At 33.9% G+C, this 18,369-nt stretch overlaps 1 protein-coding gene across 1 annotated transcript; it reads left to right on the plus strand.

Annotated features, from left to right (window-relative positions):
- The first annotated feature begins 2,511 nt into the window (after positions 1 to 2,511).
- Positions 2,512 to 7,851, plus strand: LOC143553883 (oligopeptide transporter 4-like). The gene is made up of 6 exons (XM_077043775.1): positions 2,512 to 3,131; positions 3,312 to 3,409; positions 5,799 to 6,362; positions 6,464 to 6,716; positions 6,803 to 6,985; positions 7,063 to 7,851. The coding sequence occupies exons 1-6, from the start codon at positions 2,622 to 2,624 to the stop codon at positions 7,348 to 7,350; spliced, it is 1,896 nt and encodes a 631-aa protein (XP_076899890.1). The 5' UTR covers positions 2,512 to 2,621; the 3' UTR covers positions 7,351 to 7,851.
- Positions 7,852 to 18,369: the final 10,518 nt, after the last annotated feature.

Raw genomic sequence — 18,369 nt, forward strand, 5'->3', positions numbered from 1 at the left:
ATATCTGGAACTAACATTGGGGAGCCGGTTTATATACATAGGACGTCACTCACACCTACCGACAAAAAAATTCCTTTTAAGTTTCAACATAGACAATTTCCACTAGCCGTATATTTCGCAATGACGATAAATAAGAGACAAGGACAGTCGCTATCCAAAGTGGGTTTGTGGGTTTGTTTTTGAAGGAGCCAGTGTTTTCACATGGTCAACTATACGTAGCATTATCTCGAGTAAAAAATAGAGACGGGCTTAAACTGTTAATATTTGACAAGAACGGTAATGTTACCAATACAACTACAAATGTGGTATACAAGGAGGTATATAGAGAGTTGTGAAATCTGTATTAAAATTGAAGTTACATTTATTTATTGTAATTCGACTTATGTATTGACTTTCGTTTGCATTTTATTTTATGGAACATTGTAGTTCATTTATTGGTATCATATTTAAACTTACATAGTTACATATTTTGTTTACACTTAATTCATTTCATAATCTGTCAAATTATATAAGTGAGGAATCGGTACCAAGTTTTGAAATTTCGGTACCGGTACCATCCCGACCTCATCCCTAATCACGACTGGGGAGGTTTATGAATTGGATCACATCATAGTACCATGTTTTTTTAATGTTCTTACTTTCCGTCAGTAGAATAGACGTATTCATTTGTATGTACATTGTACTTCTTTTTTAATGTTTATATTTTTTATTTTTATTTAAAATGTAAATGAACGTATGCTTATGTTTTTTATTGGTGTTGTTTACGTTGTATAATAATTTTTAACTTATTTTATTAAATTTAAAACTATATTATTATATCAACATTCTCACCGACAATAAATTTATAGGATTCATGCAATAATTTTATTATTTTATCTAATTTTTTTTTATATTCTTCAAATTCAAATTTATTTTCTCTGACCCGTATAACACACGGGTTACTAACCTAGTATTGTCATATATGAAAACGCATCTTGGTTTAAAATATTTATTTTGTTTTCACCTCAATTTAATGGTTTAAATAAATTAAATTAAACTATTGTATTATGTTACCACTCCATTATTCCAGAATGGGAATAGAATTTAACATCTTTTGTGATACCATTAGTATCATATATTTATTAGATATGATATGATATGATTTCACATTAAAATATTTATCAAAATGATTTACTTTATTCTTTTATTTAACCAATGTATTTATTATACATGGCCGTCTTAGACTTCATACAGGGCTCGTCCGTTGTCTAGGACACGATTTCGATAAGGGCCCGATTTTTTATATAAAAAAATTATATATCTATAATATATATAAACGAAGACATAAAAATCTTACGTGTCGCGATTTGGTCGCTCCCCTTTTTTTTGAGTCACCAGATTTGCTTGATTTTTAAATGGAGGCTTCTCATGCATTTGACATGAATTCATGGGTATGAGTCTTACCAAACCCAGATATTACTTAACCGGGTTATAACATCTCATTGAATTAAAAATTATTTTCATCAAATTATTGATGTAAAAATCCTATAAAATAGGATATAATAAAAATTAATATCTTATTTATTTTAAAAAAGATATATATATATATATATATATATATATATATATATATATATATATTTTAACTTAAAAAACCAATTTGATAGTAAAAAAATAAACGGGTCTTGGGTCTCATCAAACCATAAGTATATTATTAACATTCATAAATATTATTTATAATTAAAAAACCAAATTTATAGTAAAAAAAATAAACGGGTCTTGGGTTTCATCAAAACCATATAGCTTAAAAAAACCAATTTGATAGTAAAAAAATAAACTGGTCTTAGGTCTCATCAAAACCATATAGCTTTTAAACCGGGTTATAACATCTCATTTATTTGTGAAACAATTTATCATCAAACCATAAGTATATTATTAACTTTCATACAATAAAAAAATATAAATTCAAAAAATAAATAAATATTAGAGCAAACAATATAAAATAACCCCCGTAATACGGGGAATAAAAACTAGTTATATAATATATATGCATAATTTTTTTAACCGTTATTAATGACTTGGGTTGAAAATAGTTGATAAAAACCACCAATAAGAGCCTAAAAATATGAACAAGTTCATTTAACATTAAACAATCTAATAAAATGTTATTAAGTTTGAGGTTATAAGTAATGAAATAAATCATCAACGAACCATCATTTTGAAGAAACAAAATTATATAAAGGTCATATACTAGTAATCGTTTTAGACACTTGAAATCTAGAAGACGGGCGTGAATGTTGAGAATCAAACAATCATGAGTTTTCTTTTTAATAAATATATCAAAGCATTTTTATAAAAGAATTCCAAATTAACTGGTTAATTACCATGAACGTGAATTTAATTAAAGTTAAACCTTTTATATATATTCTAGATATGAATTAAATGAACCAACGACAAATTACTTTAGCATAATGTAAGATTGTAAGTCATATGATTCCATATTTCCATGTCACATTGTCACAACGTCTAACTCATACTCAATTATGATCAATGCATTCTCATTATATATTATGAAACACCACTCATCCTAAAAGTCCAAAACATCTATCTATCCCTACTAGCATTAACATTCCAACCCAACCATGGGCACTTTCGATGACCGTAAGTCGTCGTACCCTCCAACCGCCACCCACGACGACGACGATGGGGTCTCCCCCATTGAAGAAGTCCGCCTAACCGTAACCAATACCGACGATCCAACCTTGCCAGTTTGGACCTTTAGGATGTGGTTCTTAGGCTTAATCTCATGTGCACTCTTGTCTTTCTTTAACCAATTCTTTTCTTACCGTACTGAGCCACTAGTCATCACCCAAATCACGGTCCAAGTCGCCACACTACCCATTGGCCACTTCATGGCTGCGGTTCTACCCGAGACTAAGTTCCGCTTGCTTGGGTTTGGACCCAAATTGTTCTCTTTAAACCCCGGTCCGTTTAACATGAAGGAGCATGTTCTTATTTCTATCTTTGCCAACGCGGGAAGTGCTTTTGGTAACGGAGCAGCTTATGCCATTGGCATTGTCACGATTATTAAAGCTTTTTATCATCGGAGTATTTCGTTTTTGGCTGGTTGGTTGCTGATTATTACCACGCAGGTAAACTATTTAAATTATATGTGAGTTATTGAGTTTATATTTTAAAGAATAATTTCTTTTTACCAGTACCAGACAATTTAAAATATTTCTAGAGACAAGCTAGCCCTGACACTGACACACGTGTTTTATAAGTTACTGCGTCTAATTTATTACCATTGATGGTGGTGTGTTTTCTGACAGGTATTAGGATACGGTTGGGCGGGGTTGCTTAGGAAGTACGTGGTGGAGCCGTCGCACATGTGGTGGCCGGGGACTCTAGTTCAGGTTTCCCTTTTCAGGTAAAGCAATTTGATGTTGATGCCTAGCTTCTAAATCATTAAGTTATGGTACTAATTATTATGCTTAAAGAAATAAATTCATATTAGCATCACTTTTTCTTAAATTATGATGCCTTGTTGTGGATTTTCTATTTACTTCACATGAGATAATGTCTTGTGTCACTCATATCGTATGTCTTGCTGAGAAATAGCGAGAACTAGGAAAGAAGTTATTATGAATTCTTTTTTTCTCTTTTTCTTAAAAAAATAAAAAATCACAAGGTAAAGAAGTCAAATTAGCCAAGTATTATAGTATTTTACATATATAAATAGAGAAAAAAAAATGCATATGAAATATAAACATTAATGCTACGATGATAAAAATATTTTTATAAAAAAAGTAAGTTTGTAAATAACTTGTCTACTAAATGTACGTTCTGATTTATAAGGCTGAGGGGTGTGGGGGGCTTTAATGGGGGCTCCAACCAATAATATTATGACGTGTGGCAGAGAGAGAAACTGGATAAGGGGGGTGTTGGAGCCCTCGTTGGAGCCCCTGGCCCTGGTGTGGAGGGGCTCCAGCGAAATTTTTTTTTTATTTTTTTATAAATATATTCAAACAACGTATTATTAAAAAACTCATAAATTATTAAAAAAAAACACACATTAATAAAAAAACACATTAATATCTAAAAATAAAATAAAAATTAAAGTACTAAAAAAACATTCTTCTTATTCTTCGGCTTGGTCTTATTCGATCAACCTCTTTCGGATACGTTCCTTTTGCTTTTCCATTAGCATTTGATCGACCGGATTTAGGTTACTGAAGTCTCTAGGAGACGGTTGTGTGTTGGATGGTTGAAAGCCGGATGATTCTTGCGGCTCCGAATAAAACATCGGTTGGTGCGGTGACGACCATAAATCGTCGTCAAGATAATCTGAATCAAGGTTTGGGAACCAATTTCCAGCCATTTTTTTTTTAAAAAAAGTTAAGAAGATGAATTGATTTTGGGTGAAGGTTTGAAGTTTTGGTATAAAAATGGGTGAGATGGAGTATAATTATATAGGAAATTTTTTTTTTTTTTAATATTTAAGAGCCCAACGGCTCTTTTCTAAACCCAATGCAAGGTTCTCTCTCTCTTCAGCCGCTAACCAGCTCACGCCTCTCTTTTTTTTCCGTTAGCGCCCCCGTTTGCGCCCCGGTGGTGTGGTGTTAGCGCCTGGGGGCGCGAGCAGAGGGGCTCTAGTTCCCCCGTTGAAGCCCCACACCCCTCAGCCTAAGCATGCTAATTAACATTTATGAAAGTATATGTTGACTAACTAGCTAGTGGATCTGAGTGAGCTTTGTCTGATTGACTTGATTGGTGCTTAAAGATAAACCACAAATTAATAATACAACACGTACTATTAATGTATTATTAAATGAAAACGTATGTGTATTCATAATCAAGTGTTTCTCACTCTTGCTTTAAAATCCAACAAGACTAAAAAAAAGTCTTCAATCTTAAGTGGGAACATGCTATAAAGTCAAATACAGCTGTATATATCAAGTTGATATTTTTTTCATTCATTCCGTCAAGTCCTCTATGATGGCTACATACGTTGACTAGTTGACTTAAGAGGATCTGATCCCCTCATCTATGCACATGCAATCTACCTCCATATTGTTTTTTTTTTCTTTTAAAGTAAGATGTACGTATAGTAAGTATAAGCATTAGTATGCTAAAAGAAAAGGATATAATATAATAGATTAATAATTAAATGGATGTTTGTTTTACATATATTCAAATGAAAGTCGAAAGATTCTAGGTAATCTTTACCTTAGTAACCGGTTTTCTTATTATTGTGATCAATACATTTATATTTTTTTATTTAGATTTTGAGAAAATTCATAAAATAGACAAGTTTAACAGAAATAGTTTTAGACTTGACCGCGAAATTTCACTTTTTAATACAAGTCATGGCCAATGAAGTGTTAGAACCTTTAGATTGGAGGAATGATTAGGTAAAAATGTTTCGTTGTATAGACTAATAGAAGGCTAAATGATAAAGGAACGCATCCACAGTAGGCTAAACAATGTCAGGTAAATTGGAGTCGTTTCTTCATCGTGTAGTCTCCTCTTAAGCCTAAGTACAATAGATACCTTCCTAGTCTAATCATTCTTCCTTGAGGTCCTATGCAATGCTCACGACATGTGTCAAGTAAAGGTTCTGCTATGTCAGCGTTGCAAGGATTTCACTGTCCGCTCAAATAGTGCCTAACCAACTTATGTGTCTTCATTTGATTGGTCGAATTTGTTCCACGACTAGTTTAGAAAAGAGAGAATTTTGAATATTTTTACAATGATCAACGAGCCCATTCTAGAATTTTTCCAACTTTTACCAAAGTATCTATATTCATGAATTGCAGGGCTCTGCATGAAAAGGACGAGCAACGAATGACACGTGCGAAGTTCTTTCTAATCGCACTAATCTGTAGCTTCTCATGGTACTTAGTCCCAGGATACCTGTTTTCTACACTCTCAAGCATCTCATGGGTTTGTTGGGCCTTCTCCGGGTCCGTTAAGGCCCAACAACTTGGATCGGGCATGAGAGGTCTTGGGCTTGGAGCCATAACACTTGACTGGTCCGTTGCAGCATCCTTCTTGTTTAGCCCGCTAATTAGCCCGTTTTTCGCTATAGTCAATGTGTTCTTGGGGTATGCAATGATAATCTACATAGTTATGCCATTGTCTTATTGGGGTTTGGACTTGTATGGAGCTGGTAAATTCCCAATATTCTCATCACACTTGTTCACAAAGGAGGGTCACAAGTATAACATATCCGCAATCGTTAACGACAAGTTTCAAATAGATATGGTGAAATATGAAGAACAAGGAAGGATTCATTTAAGTACATTTTTCGCTCTCACTTATGGTTTTGGATTTGCAGCTATTGCATCAACTCTAACTCATGTGGCCTTCTTTAATGGAAGGTGATATAATATTAATATGTCCAAATCATACATAATTTCTGATTCTTTTAATTAAGACGACGAACATCCATGATTTTTAATCATTTTGTGTTGAATTTCAGGGAAATTTATGATAGATTCCGAGCCTCACACAACGAGAAAGAGGATATACACACGAGACTCATGAAGAGATACAAAGACATACCCAACCGGTGGTTCCATTTATTGCTAGCTGTAACACTCGCGATAGCTCTTGTACTATGCACCGTGCTAAACGATCAAGTTCAGATGCCGTGGTGGGGGCTTATCTTTGCTTCGGTTATTGCCTTTGTTTTTACACTCCCAATAAGCATCATCACTGCCACAACAAATCAGGTAATTTTAAAATTACATGTTAAAAAATGTTATCCACTTAATTAACAAGTGTGAAATAAGTTTGTGAACAATATGAATGTTTGCAGACACCGGGGCTAAACATAATCACGGAGTACATTATGGGCGTTATACTTCCTGGAAGACCAATAGCAAATGTATGCTTTAAGGTTTACGGTTACATGAGTATGACACAAGCCATTTCGTTCCTAAGTGATTTCAAGCTCGGACATTATATGAAGATTCCTCCAAGATCAATGTTCTTGGTTCAGGTACATTACTTACATATAGTAATTTTTATGCTAAAACTAATTAGCTAGCTAGATTAACATATGTACTTTTAAATCAGTTTATAGGAACCATTTTGGCTGGAACAGTGAACCTGGTTGTGGCAGTATGGTTACTAGACTCTATTGAAAACATCTGTCAAGACGAGCTTCTTCCACCGGACAGCCCATGGACATGTCCAGGAGATCGAGTCTTTTTCGATGCATCGGTTATATGGGGTTTGGTGGGACCCAAGCATATATTCGGTAGTCTAGGAAACTACATTTCTATGAACTGGTTCTTCCTTGGGGGTGCATTAGGACCCATTATTATTTGGATGTTTTACAAGGCATTCCCTAAACAAACTTGACTTCCACTCGTAAACCTTCCGGTTATTTTAGGAGCAACCGGCGCCATGCCACCAGCCACCGCTGTGAAATACAATGCCTGGATTATTATAGGGACAGTTTTCAACTTCTTTGTTTTTCGGTACAGGAAACAGTGGTGGCAGAGGTATAATTATGTTCTCTCGGCTGCGTTGGATGCTGGCGTGGCGTTCATGGCGGTGTTGCTTTATTTCTCTGTTGGTGTTGAGGAAAAAGGTGTGACTTGGTGGGGTACTAATGGTGAGCATTGCCCGTTGGCGACTTGTCCCACCGCTAAAGGAGTCAATGTCGATGGTTGTCCCGTTAACTAGCAACACTTGTATATTGCTTTAGGCTGTTAAATTGTGTGATGTTAAGCCATATGTAAAACTATGGATGGCATAAGGGTATGTTATCAGAAGGTTAGGCAATATGAATTTATGTTACATAAGCTTTGTATGAATTGAATTTATGATGCATAAATACATGTATACTAGAGTGTGTTATATATATTATGTTTAATGTTTAATTCTTGTCTACTGGAAACATCCATCAAGACCATAGACCATGTGGCCTGGACACTACATGCCCAGGCCTCCATGTGGGCCGGCGTGAAATACTGCGCCGCCTAGAAGTGATCCACAAATGTGATGGTTTGGCTTGAGAAGCTTCACTTCGTTTGAACCAATTTGTTGAACATCTTTGCCAACTGCCATCAGGATGCTAGCAAACTCGGATAACAACTGATGTAGCTAGAGTAGAAGCAGAAATAACATAGAGATAAAATTCTAAAAAAATTAATAAACAAAAAGTCAAAAACCTTCCAATGGTTAAAAAAATTAATAAAGTATTATATATATATATATCAAAAATCAAGTTTTGATATACTCTAAAAAAACACTATTTATGAAATAGGTTAATTTGGTCCACACACGTATCATTGTATCTCACCCTCTCTGCTCCTCTTTTTGCAACAACCGTGGCCACTTGCATTTTTCAATGGTTTGCCTTCTCCATCTACTCAGGTAACACAGTTCTTTGCTTTCGTTTATTTTGGGAGGTTTTGTTTCCCTGTGCTCTAATTCTTCATCTGTTTTGTGACCAGGCTCCGAATTAATCAACGATACTGAAACTTGGGTTTTGCTGACAGGTATGATTTTACCAATAGATCAGATTATGGTTTTTGTTTCATTTTGTTTTATATAACTGAAAATTAACATTGTGTATTACACTATGGTTTGCTTTAGTTTTTTTTATCTAAGAGGATGAAATCAAACAAAACTGTGTTTCTCATCGTTTAGCCACCCCTTTGAGCCATCCGAATTCAAACCAGTAGACGGCGATAGCCACGCCACGTCGTCCGCCATCTCCGCTCTAGGTATACTCCAATCTCTTTTATCCGCATGCTATCTTCTCATGATCTGGCTAATTTATTACTTTCTGATTATAGTTGAATTTTACTTTGTGATTATATTTTAAGCACTGAATTTCAAGCTTATGGCTGAAACCTTTTGTCAATTCGTTGACTGGGCCACGATGCATCGACGCTTTTCCGGGTCCATTTGCTTGCTAACGGCTATGATGATTATCTATGTGAGCCGACGATATTGAGTGTATGTCGTTGCCAGGTTCCGATGCGAACCCTTGGTTGGGGAGCGTCGTAGTGGCTGTTTTCGATATATTTATAATCTGTTCTTGAACAGTTTAACCCCTCATTTGTTGTTTGTTGGGCTGTCATGCTTTCTCCTAAAACTTTTTTAGATGCAACTTCAAGTCGGTTTTTTTAAAAGGCGATGATGATAATGGATCTGAGCCTATGATATTATCGTATCGGTTCATTACCAAATAGCCGACCAGTTTCTGTTAAGTTGGTTATCGGTTTTCAAAGGCATGTCAATTAATTTTGTTTAGTTAAATGTTAACCCAATTATTGAATAAAACACAATATGGCTTCTCTATATATGTGTTTTGCTTATGGTTTCTTCATTTTCAGGTCTTCACATCTTCACATTAGGATGCTTGGAAATCATTATATGTTGCATGTTCATCTAGATCACTCCAATATCTCATGTGTTCTGTTTGGTTTAGCTGTAACCAGAAAATTTGGTTTTGTAAATGTGTGCAATCGAATTTGAAGTATAAAAAATGCGGTTAATTTTTCTAACCTATGTTTCCTTTATATAATTATATTCAACCTAATACCAACCGCCGCCTATCGTTTACTAGCCCCGGCAACGCGGGGTCATAATACTTATTATCTATATCTATATTATATATAAAGGAAGAGTGATGGGCAATGAAGGTAATTTCACAATTACATGACAAGGACAAAATAGTCATTACATAATAGGGCAAGAAAAGTAATTTGCCAACATATACATCAACTCTCAAAGCTTTTGGTACAACATCATGAAGCTTCATTTTTTGTGACATTACTTTCAATCCTTTAGAAAACAAAAGGTTATGGTTTAAATATGTTGTTATTATTATTGTTATGATGATGATGATGGTGACTATTCATATTCTTAACTCTCATGTGTCATTATGTGTCTATTAACTTTGTTAGCCTATATATAGTGGCTTCTTGTGTATACATGCATACATACCAATGAAGAACAAACTCTCTTTTCTCTACTTATTATGCTCTCTATACACTATTCAAAACGACAACCACAACTAACGTAAAGCAAGGTCCGGCTTTGGATTTAGAATGGTGGACTAATCATTGTTGGTTCTCATTTGGGGGAATGATGTGTGAAATTAGAATGTATTGATGTTTTTGTACGAAAAAATAATGTTGATGCTACTTGAAAAGAGCAACACATATTTACTTTTGGATAAGGAAGTTGTACTGGAGTCAAACTTTTTAACAAGTTTCTCTCATCTTTTTGTTATAAATCGGTTTTTGTGTTGTTTATATTTGCTGTGCATTGTAATGAAATTTGGTGCTTCTAAGTGCATGTTTGGTTGACAGTTAATGAAGAATAGAATATGGAATGGTATTTAATACCATTCTATAGTAAGCCCAAAGCTAAATGTTGGATGATTCCAACTTTTCACAGCTGCATCAACATCCCATGTGCATGATGCATAAATCAGCATAATAAGAAAAAAATAATAATCTTATTTTAGAAAACTTTGTATAATATTTTTAAGTCAACTTCTTAGGTCAAGTGTCATACCTTAACCAAATATGTTGGATTTGCATCTGTGCCTGCTTGAATTGCAGAAAGCAAAACGAAGATTAATGTTGTATCCATCACGAAAATACTGAAGAACAGAGATAATAGCTGCGGTTTCATCAGAAAAACTAACAAAGTAAATAAAGAAAAAGATTAGTCAAATATAGAACAAAATATACACGATCACAATGTGGGCTATATAATGTTGATCAATAACCAAACGAACTGTTTGCATCTTTAGGTGGATTTGAAGGAATATAAACAATTATTTTGTCCGTCTCTCAAACCACCTAAGGCAAAAAAAAAAAAAAAACTCCATTAAACACACATAATAGAAAACCAATTTTTACTTGTATGCATAATTAAACTTTCAAAATATCGATTGAGGTAGAAAATGAACTAACCTGGACGAAACCCTAATTTGTTTGGGACTTCATGTCAGAGAAGATGTAATGACGACGAAGAAGGTAATTTTTGAGAGATGGTCGGGTGAAAAGAGAATGCAATAGTTAAAATATTAACCTTTTAGTATTCCCAAGTGTTAAACTGTTGAAGAGAACGTGGATGAAAAGATGTAATTTTCAGTTTTTAATTTATTTTAACCTTTTAGTATTCCTAATAGTTAAATTCCATTTTTAATTCCTAATAATATTTATTAACATAACTTTAAGATGACTTCCTAATTATTAAATACATTGCATATATCTAAATTTCGCATGATTTAAAATTACCAATATCTCACCGAATTACCACCGCAATAACCGATATCTCAAATATCGACCCTTGACCGATATCCGATATTTTTCCGCATTAACTGCTTAACGTTCAATGAGAAGCAAATCTACAGCCGATGGATGGTACTTTGTTTCAAGAGGAACTGCATGTATTACATCTGTCCTTCTCGCAAACCTTATGCTGACGGTTTAACTTCAAAAGTGCAAAGTAAAAAAAAGAATTAATTTGCATGATAAGTAACACGTTACCACACAACGAAATTAAAAGACTATAATGTTAAATTTTCTTTTTCATGTATTTTTATTGATATAGCAAGGGACTGGGTAGTACTCCGCAGTCTGATACAAATCGTAACATGAATTGGGCATAAGGAGTAATAACAGCCACAATATATGTTTAGATTTTATATAGTTTTACTAATTGTAATTATTAATATAAAATTCATATTTCTATTATAAATAAAGAGTCTAAATCTAAGTTAATAAACAAAACGTTATGGTTTAAATATGTAATTATTATTATAGTGACTATCCACGTTCTTAACTCCCATGATTTTTTTTTCAAGTTTCTTAATGTTATAATGTCGTGTTAAATGTAATCGGTTTGTTTACGGGTCACAGATCGGCATCTTATCGGGTCACAAGGTCATATTTTATATAGTTTTAGTAATTATGATTATTAATATAAAATTCAGATTTCTATAATAAATAAAGAGTCTAAATAAGTTAAAAAAACAAAAGGTTATGATTTAAATATGCTATTATTATTATGGTGACTATCCACGTTCTTAACTCCCAGGTTTTGTTTTCCAAGTTTCTTAATGTTATAATGTTGGGTTAAATGTAATCGGTTTGTTTACGGGTCACGGATCGGCATCTTATCGGGTCACAAGGTTAGATAGTCAACTTCATTCCGAGTCATCGGTTGGTATATGCAATGTTGTAAAACTCCCGAGTAGGCGGCCGAGTACTCCCCGCCTCGGCCGAGTACTCCTTCGGTATTTTCCGAGTAATCCCCGACTACTCCTGAGTACTCGCAACTCCCCAGTCGACCACCTAGGACCACCTAACGACTTTTACAACATTGGGTATATGTGATATCATCAAATATTTAACAAGACATGTGTGTGGAAGAAGTCTAAGTTGACCAACATATGAGGTAGGGATTAGAGATGACCGAAACCTAATTCAATTGACGATCCGTTAAGTGAGGTTATTATTCATTGGTATGTATGTATGTATGTATGTATGTATAATACAAGCATAAGACGCCACTATATATATAGGGTAACAAAGCTAATAGAAACACTTTTCTAATTTGTTGTGGGTTTTAATAGCTACTAGGTTTTGTTTAAACTATGATTTTTTTTTAACATAATGGTTTTTGTTAGTTTAGTCCAAGTTTAAAAAGATTCAAACATTATTTAGGTTTATGAAGGATTTGTCGGTTAAAAAAATTCATAATCAAATTGGATGCATTCGTAATTTTATTATGTGATGAACCTTACCAAAACGAACCATCAAAACCGACCCAACTTTTTTATATTCGTGTAAGGCCCCGTTATCGGTAGCCCTACTTTCCTGTTGGATTTACTCATAAACGCAGTTCTAAATATCAGAGTTAATTAAAACATTCGCGGAATATAAAAGCTTTCATAAAACATTTCATAACAAAACACATCTTGTCTTAAAACGTCATCTTGTCTTTCAAAATAAACAAAACATTAAACTTAAACGTCTTGAGTCTTCCGATGCCAGCCTCTTATTCAATGCCACGTGTCTCCTCAAGCGAGCTGCCTCATCCTACTCACCTGCGTGCATACTAAAAGTCAGCTACGCTGAGTGAGTTCTAGTTAATCATACATTATACAATACACATAAACTTATATTCTTTCATTCATACTTTCATACTTTCATATTTTCATACTTTCATATTTTCATACTTTCTTTTGTATTAACTTACTTTCATATCTTACGTTATAAAGAGCATTACGCCCTACATTCCTCGAGTATTATTAGGGCTCGGTACCCTCCTTCCTCGAGTATTATTAGGGCTCGGTACCCTCTTTCCTCGAGTATTATTAGGGCTCGGTACCCTCTTTCCTCGAATATTAGTAGGGTTCGGTTCCCTAGTTCTCGAATATTAGTAGGGTTCGATTCCCTCTTCGTTACCATACAACCATACATCATACCTCGAGCATTATTAGGGCTCGGTACCCTTTTCGTAACCATACAACCATACAGCCATCATTTCCTTCTTTTATTAACTTTATCACGTTCATACATATAAGCATACATATCATACTTACCTCATACATAGCGTTACAACCCGACAGTACGTGCAATATCCGAAGATCGTTCACGTACCATCAAGCAATCATTCATACATTTCACATTATTCACATAAGACATACACTTATCTCTTAGGATAAGCGTATTAACAAACATATTCAGTATGCACACAGCCCCGAAAACATAACACATAAATGGGGCTAGAAACTCACCTGAATCCTGTTACGCTCTCCGTTAATCGTTATTCCCTTCTTGAGCTGTGCACGGCTAACTGTATAATATTTACATGTATCAATTAACTACTACTACTACTCATGTTGTATATCTATCTTTATATAACCCACAACGAACGGGGGTCCGGGGGCAGCGCCCCTGGCAGCGGGGTCTAGGGGCGGCATCCCCTAGCAGGGTCCAAGGGGCAGAGCCCCTGGCTGGGGTCGAGCCGCCAGGTCAGCTTAGAAAAATTTTATTTCCATTAACTGTTTTAACACATTTTCCATTAGCATTTTGAATCATTGAATAATATGTTACTTAAAAGTTCAAGGGATGAATTGTAATTAATTCATTCTTTTTCTAAGTCCAGGGACTGTTCTGTCATTTTATTAAACTTTCTAGTTCGTTATTCAGTCTTTAACGAATTGACTTATCTTAGCGAACTGGTCATTTGTAACGAACTGAACCCTCTAACGAACTGGACCTCTGACGAATCCGTCCTTGTACGAACCAGGACACGAACTAAGGCTAGTTCGTTATCTTTCCTCAGCGAATCTAGTTAACGAATCAGGACACGAACTAAGGCTAGTTCGTTATCTTTCCTCAGCGAATCTACTTAATGAATCACCCTTAATTCGCTAAATTCCCGTTAGCGAACTAGGGTTAGGTCAGGGAATGTCAGAACATTCCCTGACATACCCTTAATCTCGTATTACTTTTCCGGCGCCGCCTTTCCGGCGCCGTCATTGCCGGAAAGCCGCCGGAAAAACGCGAACTCACCGGAAAAAACGACTCTTAACTCGTTTTTCACCGTTTTTCGCCCCGTTCGATCCAGATCTGAGCTAGGGTGATCCCTAAGCTCATCATAGGTTCGGTTTATACCCGATTCCACCCGGATCTCGTGATTTAAACGGTTTAACGGTGTTGGCTCGTTGTTTCGCAACTTTATCTAACGGGTTAAGCTCATACAATATTAAACTATCGTTACCTCGGATCGGTGCTCGGTTTCCTTCTTGATTTCGGATAGAGATAAGGAAGAACTAGAGAGAAATCTTAAGTGTGTGTTTTGGGTGGTGTATGGAATATGTGTGAATGAGGATTAAATGGATATTAAGGGTTTATATATTTATGGATCATGGGCTTAAGCCCATGGTCTTTCCTTCTTTCTTTCCTAACCCAAGTCCATAACCCATATTCATTTACCCAGCACTGGCCCAACTCGTATTCTATTTATCTAAACCGATAACGACCCACTATGAAATAACGAAATTTATTTTTATTATAATAACTGAAAGTAGGATGTTACAATTCGATTCTATGAAATTGGAGCATATAAAAACAGTGCACCCTCATGAACAAATTTATGGATCTGTACTGGGCATAAGGACAAAAATCGATTAAAAAATAAAATATAAATACGTTAGCTAAAGAATAGAGCCTGAAATCTGCTTAATGAATAAGTACGGAATTTTCAATTTACTCTAAAATGTAGGAGAGCATGAATTTAGATACGAAACTATCAAATTTTATTGAAAAACTAATATTTGAAAATAAACGAAATCAGTGTAAGACAAATATAAAATTCTAAAGTAAGATTTGGTCAAGGTAATTGGTTAATTATTTATCATATATTTTAAACACGAGCACTACTGGAAATTCTAAGATTGTTAAAAGGTTATATTAAAACATCTTCTTTGTAATAAACAAATAAAATAAAAACACAATGATTTGAATATAAGAGAATAGTTTTTCTTTTCAAAGTTTGTATATTACTCCTTCCAAATCCTGAGTAGATTTTGTTTACCTTGGATTTAACAAAGTGTATGTTACTTTCCATCAATTTTTACTTTTAAAAGGGAAAAATTTTAATTTCATTTTAATTTTAGACAAAACAACGTTGTTTGTTTAAAATATAAATCTTGTAGCAAATCATGAGCATTTGAGTACGGTTTTATTTAAAATATATAAGTTTTTAGTAACATATTAGGACAAGACCTTTTTTCCTTTAATTGGTGATAGCACATTTATCCACCGATTACTCGAAATGAGGTTGACCCATCTGACCTATGTGACCCGATAAGATGCCGATCCGTGACCCGTAAACAAACCGATTACATTTACCCCAACATTATAACATTAAAAAATTTGGAAAACAAGTTATTTGACACTTTTTTTCCAAAAAATAAAAAATAACCAAATAATGCTTCAACTAATGTTTTGTAATTTTATTTGTCAAAAAGTCAATAAACCTGGACTTTGTCACTACCAAGAGAAACACCATTTTTTTTTGTTACACTTACAGTAAATTTGTTTTTCCCTTAAACAGGTGACTGTAGGTCAATCATTTGTACATAGATGTAATGCAACTGTTCAATTTGGTTCAAAAGATGAACTGTTTTTCCCGGCCACCATAAACGGCTTGCATAAATTCTTCCAGAAAATTGCAAGAAATAGTTTTCGGTACCAATAATGTTAAATAAATGTCACCATTAATGGCAGTAGATGATTTCAATTTTTAGTTGTTATTTTTTATTTTAGGTAATTTAAAAGAATTATATTACAAATATGTAACACGAATACTTTGGCATAAATGTATAATAATCAATTAGTTATCAATTAACAAAATGATCTAGGCCAACTTTACATTTTTGGGCCAACTTTCTTTTTTGTGGCCCAAAATTTTTGAATCGAAAAAACAATCTCGAATGGTTTTCAAAAATTCAAAAACCGAAGTATCGATATTTTGTTTGATTTTAGCAAAAAAAAATGAATAAAAGTAAATCATGCACACCCTTAATTCTTGGTATTTAGTTTGTATTGCCTTAACTAACCAATTCATAATATACATCTGTTATAGGTATTTGAAACATTTGAGCTTTGAAGTTAAATATGTGCGAACAATGCTGCGCAACATGTAGATGACAAGGTAACATGCTCAAAGTTTATAATATCAATCATCGAAACAAAAGAACAATGTTGCACAAAATGCTATGAATATGCAATATGTTTTAGGTAGACTTGCTTCACTTTTAACTTCTAATAATATGATTGTAAGCTTTTCGCATGCAGATTATTAAACAAGCTAAAGAGCAACCACAAGATTCACCTTTAAACAAGCTAACGAACAACCACGAGTTTCTGATCATATGGATCAAACAAAGGATATGATACAAAAAGTGCCATGTTTTTAGTATTTAAAAAAAAAGATAATAGGATAATACATAATTCACACTTATTTTCTATTTGCTCTTAATGGAGGGTTTACGATTTTTAACTCTGAACTTCGTATGTATTTAAATTCATGCCTTAAAGTCATATTAAATTAAATAACTCATCATACTCAAATTCCAAACTCATGTTTTAGGGCTTTCGATCACAATGATAATACAGGTTAATTGTTGTAAAACCTAGTTTGAAAGGGTCCTCCAAAATGACGATACAGTGCTTTAATTCGGGTGTTTAAACTTTGAATTAACAAAAATCAAGTCGTTTTGGATCACCTTTTCGAGATCAATTTTACATCAATTGACTCGTATCCTCCTTCTATCAAAAGCTCTAAAAAATAATTTTGGAATTCGGGAAAACGTATAACGTCGTTAAGTCATTTTTAACGGAGGACCATTGGGGGCCAACTTTTTAAAATTTGGGACCGTAAGTAGTGATAAAATAAATAAGGGTTATTATCGGCCAATACCAGTCAATAGGGATTATTAAAATCCAATAAACCTAAATTAAACCATGAAAAGTTTGAATGGTATATAACAATGATGAAGAGAGCACAAATTAAAACAATGAAACTTTGGTGGGGCTATTGTAAACATCTAGAAAATTTTGTGACAAAAATAAATAAAACAAATGTTACATTGGCATTTAGTTGTGCTTTTATATATATAAATAAAATCACCACCTTCATGAACACAATTTAAACTTTTTGAAATGATACAATTTAACCCAAATTCATTTTGTTAAAATGTGTTTTAACATAAACTTGTTTAACCAGTCAAGCAATCTAACTCAACCATCCAAATTATTAACATAACATAATAAAAGTATGGAAACTTGGAAATTAATAATCTTAAATTAATACAGTTGGTCAATATTAATCCCAAATTTGAAAATAGTTGCCACTGGTCTCAACTTTCACACTATTTGTTTTCACTGGATCGCCGTTTTGAGGTAAGGTTTACATCAATCGAGTCGTATTCTTATGCCGATCAAAAACCCTAAAATATCAGTTTGAAATTTGAAAAAAACTTATCCACTTATTTGCATTTGAAGCATCACAACACAACATTTAGATTCATAATAAGGTTTTAAATGATGAGATTAAATCAATGCATTGGTACGCAAGAATGAATGGTATTCTTATCTGATTGATGCAAACAACTTATTATAGCCCTCAATCAATAATTTGCTTTTCCATCCAACCACTAACTATGACCACCAATATATTTGCACACTTGGATGACCTGCTATGTCATACGTTTCTACAAACCAATGAGTTGCTTCTCTAGAACCCCACAGCCATGGCATATAAACGTCTACCAACAAATGAATCTCATGGTCTGTATAACACTATCAGAAACCCTTTGGGATTATAGAA

The sequence above is a fragment of the Bidens hawaiensis genome, unplaced genomic scaffold, assembly GCF_021521415.1.
Source record: "Bidens hawaiensis isolate Kalapana, Puna unplaced genomic scaffold, B.hawaiensis_p1.1 tig00017405_1, whole genome shotgun sequence".
In the NCBI taxonomy this organism is placed as follows: domain Eukaryota; kingdom Viridiplantae; phylum Streptophyta; class Magnoliopsida; order Asterales; family Asteraceae; genus Bidens; species Bidens hawaiensis.